General features: G+C 56.4%; 1 protein-coding gene across 3 annotated transcripts; it reads left to right on the top strand.

Annotated features, from left to right (window-relative positions):
• Positions 1–307: 307 nt before the first annotated feature.
• Positions 308–12,347, top strand: LRCH4 (leucine rich repeats and calponin homology domain containing 4). 3 transcript variants are annotated; one of them, XM_012759180.3, is made up of 18 exons: positions 309–584; positions 4,037–4,181; positions 4,342–4,468; positions 4,630–4,735; positions 7,767–7,903; positions 8,043–8,155; positions 8,295–8,394; positions 8,669–8,759; positions 8,844–8,920; positions 9,032–9,093; positions 9,202–9,327; positions 9,477–9,545; positions 9,625–9,728; positions 9,864–9,950; positions 10,159–10,244; positions 10,441–10,578; positions 10,666–10,743; positions 12,013–12,347. In XM_012759180.3, the coding sequence occupies exons 1-18, from the start codon at positions 365–367 to the stop codon at positions 12,115–12,117; spliced, it is 1,971 nt and encodes a 656-aa protein (XP_012614634.1). In that variant the 5' UTR covers positions 309–364; the 3' UTR covers positions 12,118–12,347. The 3 variants fall into 3 exon arrangements, with proteins under 3 accessions (XP_012614633.1, XP_012614634.1, XP_012614632.1); XM_012759178.3 differs by lacking the exon at positions 12,013–12,347 and adding an exon at positions 11,044–11,692; XM_012759179.3 differs by lacking the exons at positions 9,477–9,545; positions 12,013–12,347 and adding an exon at positions 11,044–11,692 and having other exon boundaries at positions 308–584.
• The last annotated feature ends 74 nt before the right edge of the window (positions 12,348–12,421 follow it).

Genomic DNA, 12,421 nt, shown 5'->3' with positions numbered 1-12,421 from the left:
AATCCCTTCTAGTTGAGCGCCAGAGTCCCCGCCTCCTGGTTGGACTTGATTGGCTCCATCTGCAGCCCTAAGCATTGTGATTGGATGCGGCTGCGCAGGGCGGGACGGCCTGGAGCGACGGCCGTTGGCGAGCGCTCCATTCTAGTCCCCCTCCCTTCTCTCGCCAGGCTCCAGTGCTGGAGGCTCCACCCCCCCGGCAGGTTCTGATTAGCCGCTTCTGACGCGTCTCGGGACCACGATTGGTCCGCCGGGCCCTGACCTCGCTTCCTCCCCCTTGAGGCGACTACGGCGGCTCCAAGGAGGGGGAGGGGGAAGGAGGGACGGCCGGTCCCGTCAGTCAGGCAGCGGGAGCCGCCGGGAGCGGATGGCGGCGGCGGTGGCGGCTCCTCTCGCCGCCGGGGGTGAGGATGCGGTGGCCACGACCTCCGTGCCAGGGTCTCCGGGTCTTCCCGGGAGCCGCAGTGCAGAACGGGCCTTAGAGGAGGCCGTGGCCACCGGAACCCTGAACCTATCTAATCGGCGCTTGAAGCACTTCCCCCGGGGCGCGGCCCGCAGCTACGACCTGTCAGACATCACCCAAGCTGGTGAGTGCGCCCAGCCCGGGCCAGACCGGGACCCTCATTTGCATAGCCCCGCCCCCGCTTGTTCCCCGCCCATCCCGGGAGTCTGGCCCGCCCCTCACCTGGCCTTCGGGCTTCTGGCCCCTCCTGATTGGTATAAGCCTGCGATCACCCCCTCCCTGCTTTAAGAACCACTAGACAATGAACGCACTTCTGGTTTACACAGAACGCCCAGCGTCTCTGGCCGAGCGTTGTGAGAGATTCCCCCCCTTCTCCTTATTTGCATATCTGCACACCTGTAGAATGGTCCCGCCTCTCACCTGGTTGGCTCATTTGCATGATCTCTTAAACCTCAGCTCTGATCGGTCCATAAAGCAGCCCCCACGAGCTTCTCTAACCACTCAGTTCTCTCCCTCCTCCCTGTCTCCACTTCCTTTCCCCGTTCCACAGAGATCCGAGCAGCCCCGGGCTCCCGCTTCCCATGAATTGCTCCTCACACCTGATGTTTCTGCTTACTTTGCCGTAGTCCCACCCCGTAAGCCCACTCCACTCTTCACCTAGCCAGCGTATGGGAAAGAAGCAAGTCTACCTCCCCTAACACTTTACTCCCTGAACTCTTGCCTATTATCCCTGACCCCCTTATCTGAGACTCCTCCCTCTTCCTGCATGTGTGAGGTCACTGTTGAGCCTGTGACCTCATAGGAACGCTAGAATTCCCATTTTAGTTTCTACTTTCCCTCAGGGGAGGGCCTGGAGGCAGTTGCTGAAAGGAAGGAAATCTTATCTCATAGCTGGGAGTGCTGGAGAGATGGCCACTATCCTTTCACTCTTCCACTCACAGGATCCCTCTAATCATGCTCTCTCCACCCTGGTGTTACGGGATGTTGGGTTGGGGGGACTTCTTTATGACAGGTGAGTCAGGCCTCAGCTGCTCTGGAGGCAGCCTATGACCTTGGGCTGGCAGCTAAGGGTGTGGATCAGAAGAGGGGAGGAGTACCACATTCCCCAAACCCCAATTCAGCCCAGGTTGGTGGGTGAGAGGGACTCTTCCTCCTCTCATCCTGGGGTGGGGGACAAGGGGCTGGATGAAGGGGCACATTTCTCCTCAAGCAGGTGCCCACTTACCTGCATACTCAGGCTGGTACAGACACTGTCTCTCTCCCCTGTTGTTCTGGGGGGAGTCTCGCCTAGTACTCAATGAGTGAGTTCAGGGAATGAGTGAGCCCCAGGAGCCATTACCATCCCTCTAAGTCCCTGCCCACCCCCCACCTAACCCTCAGCTCCAGATTGACCTCAGCAGCTGTGTGACACTCGCTGTCTGTTCCCTTTCCCCTCCCCCTTGCTTGTTTTTTGACAAAGACCAAATGTTATTCTTTACTTCCTTAGGGCTCTGTCTCAGTGAGTGGACTCTTGGGGAAAACTACCCAGAACTCCCAGCCCCTCCCAGCTCCTACCCCCTCCCACCCTCCTCCCCCAGCACATTCCAGTTCAGGGTGCAGCCAGTGCTCCTGTGTGTTTGCTTGTTTGAAGCGGGAAGATCCCAGCTTCGTGAGAACCCCTCTGTGCTCTCCGTCCTTTCCAGGTCCAGGTTCTAGACAAGGTGGGGTCTATCTTGCCCAGAAATGTTTTCTCTGTGCCCAAGCAGGGTGCTCATAGCCTGGGGAAGAAAGGGGAAGTGACAAAAACATACAGTTGCCCATACCCTGCCCTCTGTATCTCCTTGCCATCCAAACCAGACTGAAAACTTCAGTGCTCTGCTGCCTGAATGAGTTTGAACCCGCTCCTCCTGCTTTCTGAGCTCTTTCTGAGTGTCTTCCCTGCATGTTTCCTATGGCTCAGGTCCCTGATGTCCCTTGGACTCTTTCCCAGGGGGGCTGATAGTAGGAAGAATCCTGAGGTGGGGGGAAGGGCTGCTCTAGCAAAGGAGAAGTGTGGTTCATTCTCTCACAGACCACATCCTGTGCCCCCTGTGCCCTGCCTCCTCCAGCCTGGGTCCCTTCCACTCCTAGCTTTTGCGCCTACTACATCAGAACTTGGTCTCCACCCTCTTCATCCATATACACACACACAAACACACAGTTGTGGACATGAGAAAGCGGGCAGGTGGAGGGTGAGAGTGGGAGGACCAGATGCAGTCCTCCCACTCCCTCCGGAACTGTCATCTCCTGTGCCAGGGCTTCTGTCTGTGTGCACCAGGGTTGGGCACAGAGGAAGAGAGAGTGATTCCTGGAGCACTAGGCTGTCATCCACCCTGGTAAACACAGGGCCTACCAGAGACAGAACCTGACAGATTGTTTCTCCTTCATTTCCTGTCACAAGACTCATTTCCTTGGGGGATATACCCCAGCTTCCCCTCCTCTTAACTTTTGCTTGCCCCTCCCTGAGGAAGGCCTTTGAAGAAGCTCACACAAGGTCTGTTGCCTGGGACTTCCCCCAGCAGGCCCCGGGCCCCTCCCAATAAAGTCTGAGCTGAGGAAACAGAAACACAGGCTTCTGGAGGTCCAAGCAGTCAATGTCTCCGGACTGGGGGAATCCTGAGGGCTGTCTGCTGGCAATGGGGTAGCCAGTCACTGCTTAAGATAAGGGGGTGGTAATAGACTCTGCCCTCCTCTCCACCCTGTCCTCTCCGTTCCCAAGATGCATGCAAAGGTGCTGATCTCTGGAGGGCTGGGCCAACAAGAGAGGAAGCAGAGGAAGGCCGAGGGGACTGGAAGAGGAGGGAGGGAAGGAGGCCAACCCCAGCACAGGAGAGCCCAGATGGGAGGGACCTGAGGACGCCAGCTCCCATCTCCACTTTGGTCTTCCTGCCTTTCCCTCCCAGTCCTTGGGGATCTGTAACATCATAGTCCATTGCACCTGGCTTGCTTATCATAGGGGCTGGTGAAAAACTATTGTCCAATGTCAGGGGCTTTATTTAATCTCTAGAGCCAGGATGTTATGACCGTGGTTCCTCTCCTGTGTTGATAACAGGTTGAGGTAGAGAGGAAGGGCCCTTGATGAGGGTTGGGCTTTCCCAGTTGTCTTCCCCAGGGGTTTTCCATGTTCTCTCCTGGAGCCTCCCAGCCTATCACCTTGCTGTTTTCTTGTGAGCACTGACACTCTCCTATGACCTTTTGCGTTCCACCTCTCCTGGCATCTCAGAACAACAGGAACCACAAGAGGTATAGAACCCAGCCACTCTTCTGGGATAGCTCTTCATTTGTGTATTTAAAATGGCATTCCTTCCACCCAAGTCTTGGTTTCTCCAGCCCAGTAACTCTAAGGCCTTTCCCTTCCCTTTGCCATTCTGGTCATGCTTGGAAGGTGCTCCAGTTTGCAGAAGGCTTTGTTATCTCTCCAGGGAGCCCAGGTTTATAGGCCTGATTCTTTAGATCTGCTGGGGTAGGGAGCTGGGCAGCTGGCTCAGGGGAATTCAAGGTCCTCCTGTCTAGGGCTGGGCCTTTCCACAGCTCTCCTCTGACACTTGCTTCTTCTAGACCTGTCCCGGAACCGGTTTCCCGAGGTGCCCGAGGCAGCGTGCCAGCTGGTGTCCCTGGAGGGCCTGAGCCTCTACCACAACTGTCTGAGATGCCTGAACCCAGCCTTGGGGAATCTCACAGCCCTCACCTACCTCAACCTCAGGTAGGGAGGCAGAGCCAGGGGAGAGTGGGGAGCTTGTCCTTCTCAGCCTCAAGTACCAATACACAGTACCTAGACTGACCCTCCCGGTGGCCCTGAGAGGAGAGTAGTGGTAGGATGCCTTGCCTGGGGAGCCAGCCCACTACCTTTCTCCCTTCCACAGCCGAAACCAGCTGTCGTCGCTGCCACCCTACATCTGCCAGCTGCCCCTGCGGGTGCTCATTGTTAGCAACAACAAGCTGGGAGCGTTGCCTCCTGACATCAGCGCCTTGGGAAGCCTGCGACAGCTTGTGAGGATGGAATTTGGGGCAAAAAAGGGAACATTGAGCCAGGCACCAGGGACCTTCTGGGGAGAAGTTGGGGAAAGGCTGGACTAAAGGCAGGTGGCCAGAGGCAGGGGGTCAGTTTCTGATGGTCCTGGTCTTATAAAGACCTGCTTTCCCAATTTCAGGATGTAAGCAGCAATGAGTTGCAGTCCCTCCCCTCAGAGCTGTGTAGCCTCTCCTCCCTGCGGGATCTCAATGTTCGGAGGAACCAGCTCAGCACCCTGCCTGATGGTGAGAAAGATGAAGAACTGGAGGGGAGGTGTATGTGTGTGTGTCTTAGCTTAGGTTGCTGTAACAAAAATACCATAGACCAAGTGGCTTATAAACAACAGGAATTTATTATCACAGTTCTGGAGGCTGGAAGTCCGAGACCAGGGTGTTTCTGTGGTCGGGTTCTAGTCAGGGCTCTCTTCTGGGTGGCAGACTGCTGACTTCACATCATATCCTCACATGGCAGACAGCAGAGACAGTCTCTGGGTTCTTTTTTTATAAGGGCACTAATCTCATTCATAACTATTCCACTCTCATAACCTAAGTTACCTCCCAAAGGCCTTACCTCCTAATACCATCACTTGGGGGCTAGTATTTCAACATGAATTTTGGGGGAACACAAGCATTTAGTTGATAATAATGTCTCTACCTTCAGGAAGTCACAGGCAAGGAATCTTCAAAAAGAATCTTGCCTTAGTTGCCCAGGATTTTGCAGTATATAAAACAAACTATAAATGATCATATTTGATCTTGACCATAGTGACCCTCTGAGGCTGGCAAGGCATGGATTTTTAGCTCTATTTTAGAAATGTGGAAATGGCATAAAAAGGGGAGCAGGTGAGTGCATTGGCTCCAGGTAGATTCTAAAGTTGTGAGGGTCCTTCATGGTCACCAGGGTCACACCTCACTCCAGCGGGAGCCCTTAAACACCTGAGTCAGGTAGTGCCTTTTGACTCCTCCCCAGAGATTCTGGGACTACATGCTGGAGCCCAAGCAATGCCATTTAAGAAGCTAATTGAAATGCACCAACATTTGATAGTCTCTGCTCCAAAGCCAGCACAATTTCTTTTATTCAGTCAGTGTTGTTTTTTTGTGCATGTGCTTCCTGTGTTTCAGTTTTTGTGCATGTGCTTCCTGTGTTTTAGTTTTTGTGTGTGTGCTTCCTGTGCTTTAGGTGGCTGCCAGGTAGATGTGGGTGGTATGACTAAGATCTAGAGCCATCACTTAAGGATTTAATGGCTTAATGGGGAGAGAGAGACATTCTGAAGTGCTAGGGTGGGATGCTTTAAAGAGCCCTGAGAGCTGGAAGGGAGGCAGCACTGACTCTGCCTGGGGAACCTGGGGAAAACTTCACCTGGAGGTGCAGGTACAGGCACAGCAGGAGCCAGCCTTTGAAGGTGATGCCTCCATCCTTCTGTATCCAGGCAGAGGCCATCATGTGGAAAGCGTGGAGATGGGAGGGAACAGTCCAGCTGGAATGTGGCTAGAAAGGCAGGCCAAGGCTCTGCACCAAGGGCCTGTGTGGCCCCTTGACCGAATCCCAACTTTACAGAACAAATCCTTTTAATCCTTTATTAAAAAGATTTGTTCTATAAAATTTGGATTTGGTCAAAAGGCCACACGCAAGGATCCAGAAGGCCACATGTGGCCCCAAGGCTGTAGCTTCCCCACCCCTGGAAGAGAGTGAACTTATAGGCCAGGCGTGGTGGCTCATGCCTTTGGGATGATACCCAGCACTTTGGGAGGCCAAGGCAGGAGAATGGCTTGAGGCCAGGAGTTTGATACCAGCCTGGGCAACATAGCCTTGACTTCTACAAAAAATAAAAAAATTAAGCCGGGCGCGGTGGCTCACGCCTGTAATCCTAGCACTCTGGGAGGCTGAGGTGGGCGGATTGCTCGAGGTCAAGAGTTCGAAACCAGCCTGAGCAAGAGCAAGACCCCATCTCTACTATAAATAGAAAGAAATTAATTGGCCAACTAATATATATATAAAAATTAGTCGGGCATGGTGGCTCGTGCCTGTAGTCCCAGCTACTCGGGAGGCTGAGGCAGCAGGATTGCTTGAGCCCAGGAGTTTGAGGTTGCTGTGAGCTAGGCTGACGCCATGGCACTCACTCTAGCCTGTGCAACAAAGCGAGACTCTGTCTCAAAAAAAAAATAAAAATAAAAAATAAAAAAATTAGCCAGGCATGGTGGTGTGCACCTATAGTCCCAGCACTCGGAAGGCTGAGGCAGGAGGATCACTTCAGCCTGGGAGTTGGAGGTTGCAGTTAGCTATGATGATGCCATTGTACCCCAGCCTGGGTGATAGAACAAGACTCTGTTTCCAAAAAAAAGGGGGAAGGTTGAGGGGAGTGAACTTGGTTTAAAGAATAAGAGAGGAGTCAGGTGGTCATTGTTTTTTCTGCCTTTCCCCCACCCCTTTCTGCATCTGTCCTTTTCCTTCCATGTCAAGAGGTTTATAAATAAGCATTTAGTCAAAGAAAAATGTCCTGGGGACACTGAGGCAGGAGCAATGAATTCCGTGAACCTGAAAAGATTCACAGAGTAGGTGAAGTTTGAGCTGAACCTCACAGGATACATGGACAGGAAAATGGAGTTCTCCCAGCTGAGCAAACAGCACTTGGAAAGGCCCAGAAGCTGAGGGACTGGAGGGGTGGGCAGTGAGGTAGGAAACATGAGCGGAGCCAGATCCTGAAAGCCTTGACCACGCTGGGCTAGGGAGCTGTGACTTTTATTGTATCTAAGGCCACCATGAATCCAGATTGTCCCTTTTCGAGAATTGGTCAAAGGCACCCCTCCCTGTGGGCAGGCGGAGCCTCACTCAGGATGCAGGGCTGGGCAAATACAGGGCAGATGGGACTGGGTGCTCCTGGGCTAGGCATAACCCACCCAACCTCAGCAGCCAGGGAGGTCATGGGAGGTGTTTGAGCAGTGAGTATCATGGTGTGGCTTGTGTCTTGTGCTGCCACTTGAGAAGGAAGTTTCGGTTGAAGTGTGGGGTGGGAAAGCGAGGAGATGAGGAAGGACGCATGTGGGCTGAGCAGGAGCTGCAGTCCAGGGGCCCTTCTCAGGAGGTGCAGGTCAGAAGGTTGACTGGATCTGAGCAGAGAGAGGAGCAGAAAGGTGGATCCTAGGTAATGACCTGAGCCACCCCAGGGAGAGACCGTGATGGGCCCAGGGGTGAGCAGCTGACCAGAGCAGAGGTTGAGGAGTGAGCACCGGGCTCCTCCTTGGGCATGCTCCTGACTCTAACCTCACCTACCCCCAGAGCTGGGGGACCTTCCTCTTGTCCGCCTGGATTTCTCCTGTAACCGTGTCTCCCGAATCCCGGTCTCCTTCTGCCGCCTCAGGCACCTGCAGGTTATTCTGCTGGACAGCAACCCCCTGCAGAGCCCTCCTGCCCAGGTGAGGCGCTAGCCTGGGTGGAGCAAGGGACATGATGAGGCTGGGCAGCAGTGAGGGTGGTTCCTTTGGGAGCCAAGCAGGATCTGGGAAGCCCGCCCTCCCTCCCCTCACTGCCCTATGTGTGCCTCCTCACATGCAGATCTGCCTGAAGGGGAAACTTCACATCTTCAAGTACTTGTCAACAGAGGCTGGGCAGCGTGGGTCTGCACTAGGGGACCTGGCCCCTTCCCGGCCCCCGAGTTTCAGTCCCTGGTAAGTCCTAGGTGTGATGGAAGGAAGCCCCTAGATACTTAATTCCCCTTCCTGGCACCAAGGACCCTGGGTTCTGGAGGGAGGATGAGGGAGTTGCTGCCCAGCATAGTACTGACCAGACCTCCTTGGCTGGCCCCAGCCCTGCTGAAGATTTATTTCCGGGACGTCGGTATGATGGCGGGCTGGACTCGGGCTTCCACAGCGTTGACAGTGGCAGCAAGAGGTGGTCTGGAAATGAGGTAAGGGCCTCCTTTCTAAGAGATTGGGGGTATCAGTCTGGGGAGAGAACCTCTGAGCTGGTGACCCTTTGCAAGGTACCCCTGAGTCCCAGAGTGTCAGACAGTGGTTGGAGCTGTGTCTTCTTCCTTCCTTCTCCCCAGTATTCTGGAGAAGGGCTGGCTCACCAACAGACCCCAATCTCAGTCCCACACAGGACCCTGTAGGCCCTGAACCCCTGCAAGCCCCAGCCCTGCAGAGAGGCTGTCTCCCATCTCGGCATCTCTGCCCTTACAGTCAACAGATGAGTTTTCTGAGCTGTCATTCCGGATCTCAGAGCTGGCCCGAGAGCCTCGGGGACCCAGAGAAAGGAGGGAGGATGGCGCTGGTGAGTAGTGGAGTCAGCCAGGGAGGGGGTGGTGGGTGAAGGCCTGAGTGCCCCCTGCCCGCTGACATGCCCTGGCCTCTCCAGCTGATGGAGACCCTGAGCAGATCGACTTCATTGACAGTCACGTCCCTGGAGAGGACGAAGAGCCAGGTGCTGCTGAGGTGAGAGTCCAGCCAAGTCTCTGCCAGGAGAGGGGGAGCTGGAGGGAGGAGGGGTGCAGTGCAGGGGTGAGGGCACAGGCCTCGTCAGCCTCTCTGCTGTTCTCTCTTCAGGAGCAGAGGCCACCTGAACTAAGCCCTGTGGCAGGAGATGGGGAGAGGGCACCAAGCAGCAGGTACCCCAGAACCCCCTGTGCCAACACCACTGCCTGTCCTCCCAGCCTCCTGGGCCTTTCTCCTTCCCCTGATTCTGGGCTTATCTCTCTGGTGTCTTGGCCCCTTAGGCGGGAGGAGCCAGCAGGGGAGGAACGGCGCCGCCCAGACACCTTGCAGCTGTGGCAGGAGCGGGAGCGGAGGCAGCAGCAGCAGCAGCAGCAGAGCGGGGCATGGGGCGCCCCCAGGAAGGACAGGTGTGGGTCCAGGGTCAGCTGGGGCTGTCGCTGGATGATGGGCCCTGGAAATGGATGGAAACGAGCCCCTCTTGAGTTGCTTTGCTCCAGGGTTGGAGCAAAGGTGGCACTGAAGGGCATGCCGACTGTACCTCTCCTCACTGTTACAGTTTCCTGAAGCTGGGGATCAGGGCTGCTGGGGGAGGCGCTCTCAACTTATCCACTCAAGCTACCTACAAGTAGGTTTCTTGCCCGAGTCCTCTCCCTGTACCTCCTTTCCTGACCATCCTCTCTAATTCTCTCCTGTCTCTTCCTCAGTGGGACACCGAAGTCCAATGCCACCCAAGTGGGAGCCACAGGGGGGCAGGGAGCCCCCTCCCCTGCCTCCACCTCCCAGGAGCCCCTTCCTATAGCTGGACCAGGTGGGATAGGGCTTTAGGAAGAGAATGGGAGGCTGTGTAGGTGAGGGGCTGGTTGGGACCTGGTGGCCTGAGGGAAGAGTGGGATCAGGAGTGGATGTCTCTTTCACATGCCCTGTCCCTGGCTCTGGCCCTCAGTGACAGGTGCACCTGCTCCCCGGCCGCTCGGCTCCATTCAGAGACCAAACAGTTTCCTCTTCCGTTCCTCCTCTCAGAGTGGCTCAGGTAGGTCTCCCCACCTTCCCAACACTAACTAGAACTAACTGCTAGGCTGTGTCACCCTTTTGGCCTGGGATTTCTCTGAGTCTGTTGTCCTTTGTGTTGAAAATCCCACAAGCAGGGAGGCAGTGGTGTGGGTGCCAAACCACTGGGATCCACCCATGAAGTCCACGGTGAGTAGTGGAGACAGCTATGTGCTCCCCTCTCCTCCTAGGCCCTTCCTCACCAGACTCCGTCCTGAGACCTCGGCGATCCCCCCAGGTTCCGGATGAGAAGGAATTAATGGCTCAGCTGCGCCAGGTAAGCAGAGATGGGATCTGTGCAGGCAGGGCCTGGGCCCACCTGGCGCCTCCTCGTGTTTCCTTCCTCAGGACTCAGGCCTCCCTCAACGTCCTCTTTGTTTCCTGGTACTCCTAGTGTTTCCTGAGGACAGAAAGGGGCAGGCATGAGTTCCCTCCTATCTCTGACCTGCTCCTTTGTCTCGCCTGCCTCCCAGGTCCTCGAGTCCCGGCTGCAGCGGCCCCTGCCTGAGGACCTGGCCGAGGCTCTGGCCAATGGGGTCATCCTTTGTCAGCTGGCCAACCAGCTGCGGCCCCGTGCTGTGCCCTTCATTCACGTGCCCTCACCTGCCGTGGTTAGTAGAGGCCAGAGCAAGAAGTAGGGGATAGAACAGGGCTTGCCTATGGCCTTTCTCTTACCCTCTTTTCTTACCCACTCCCAGCCAAAACTCAGTGCCCTCAAGTCTCGGAAGAATGTGGAGAGTTTCTTAGAAGCCTGTCGAAAAATGGGGGTGCCTGAGGTATGGGGGCTGTTCTCTAAAGAGTAGCAACATCCTGGGCTCAGCCGAGTACTTTGCATGGACGGTGGGGTTCCCCTCACGGGGGTCTGCTCCCAGAAATAAGCATGTCCTCGTGCCCCCGCCCTGCATGTCCCCCGCCCTGCATGTCCCCTGCCCTGCATGTCTCCTGCCCTGCATGCCTACACGTTGGTGTGGCTCTGGCCTTGGCACGTGAGGGCAGGGGGTGGGAAAGATTGTCTTGCTGCTGCTGCTGACGTCTGTCCTTTGTCCTTGTCCATCTGCCCTACTCTCCCTTCCCAGGCTGACCTGTGCTCGCCCTCGGATCTCCTCCAGGGCACCGCCCAGGGGCTGCGGACCATACTGGAGGCTGTGAAGTGGGTGGGGGGCAAGGCCCCCCTGCCCCTCTGGCCCCCCTCTGGTCTGCACGGCTTCATCTTCTTCTACGTGGTCCTCATGCTGCTGTTCTATGTCGTCTACACTCGGCTCCTGGGTTCCTAGGACCCGAAGTCACCCCTCCTCCACCATCTCCCTCCTCCTCCCCCTGTTTCTATTTATGACTCCTGCTCAACCCCACCCCCACCGGTGGTGCCTTCAGCCCCTACCAAAGACACTAGCATGCCCTCTTCACAGACACTGACCTCAGAGGCCCCACTCTGGTGCCCCCAGACCCTGGGCCCCCAGCCTCTGGCCTCCCTCCTCTAGCCCCCAGTGGTCCCCAGCCTCACAGTGCTGATGGGTCCTTCATGCTCCCGCCCCTGCCCTTGTTCCCCCAGAGGGGTGCCAGGAGCCTTGACTCTCTCCCTTCCTCTGTGTCCCCTCTCCCTGCCCCACCCCCTGGCTATCCTGGGGGGGCTAAATTATCTCTATTTTGTAGAGAGAACTCTATATTTGTAGTGATGCAGGGCCCAGGCTGGGTCCCTGTCTCTGTGTATAAACTGTATAGACTGTGGCTGCCTGTGTGCGTGTTTGTGTCTGCTCCCATCTCTGGCCCCAGCAGTGGCCCTGGCAGACCTCTGTGTGCCAGCCTGCCTGCTCCAGCATTTTCCTCTGGGGATGACAGGCCTCTCCTGCCCCCTGAGCCTGGACCCCTGTGTCATCTCCCTTCTGTTATCTGCTGGCAGCTTCCTTGCATCTCATTGTCCCCAAGTCCTGGGTGCACAGTATCTGCCCAGGATGCCCCTGACCTTCGTCTCCTACACCTTGCCCAGGGCAGGGAAGCTGAGCAGAGTGGGTGACAAGGGGGAAATTAACCCGGGCCCCTTCCCCCAGGAGTCCCTGTGCCAGCCCCACCACATCCTGGAAGAGGAGGGGGCCCCAGGAAGGGGTCTCCCTCACATCGCTGCTATCGTCCATGCACTGCTGGAACGGCCTTAGGGGTGGCGTTAGGCGCGCAGGGTCCGATCGCCGGACCCCAGGAACAGAAGACGCGCCTGGGCTCTGTCCTCTGACAAGGACTTGGTGAGGGCGGCGTCAGGCCTGGCCCTGAGCCTGGGTTCCAGGGCCTGCCTAGCTGGCCATCCTGGGGTGGCCGAGGTTCTGGGTGGAAGGCCCATCGGATGTCGTGTCAAGCGCAATAAAGAGAAGCCAGAAGCTCTCTAAGTGGCCCTCAGGTGTGAGTGTGTCTGTTAGCGGGCGTGGGCGTCACGCGGACGTGGGTCACTTGGTCCCACAGCGCCCT

The sequence above is a fragment of the Microcebus murinus genome, chromosome 19 (genome assembly GCF_040939455.1).
Source record: "Microcebus murinus isolate Inina chromosome 19, M.murinus_Inina_mat1.0, whole genome shotgun sequence".
NCBI lineage: Eukaryota > Metazoa > Chordata > Mammalia > Primates > Cheirogaleidae > Microcebus > Microcebus murinus.
This window is presented reverse-complemented; position numbering and strand designations above follow the sequence as displayed.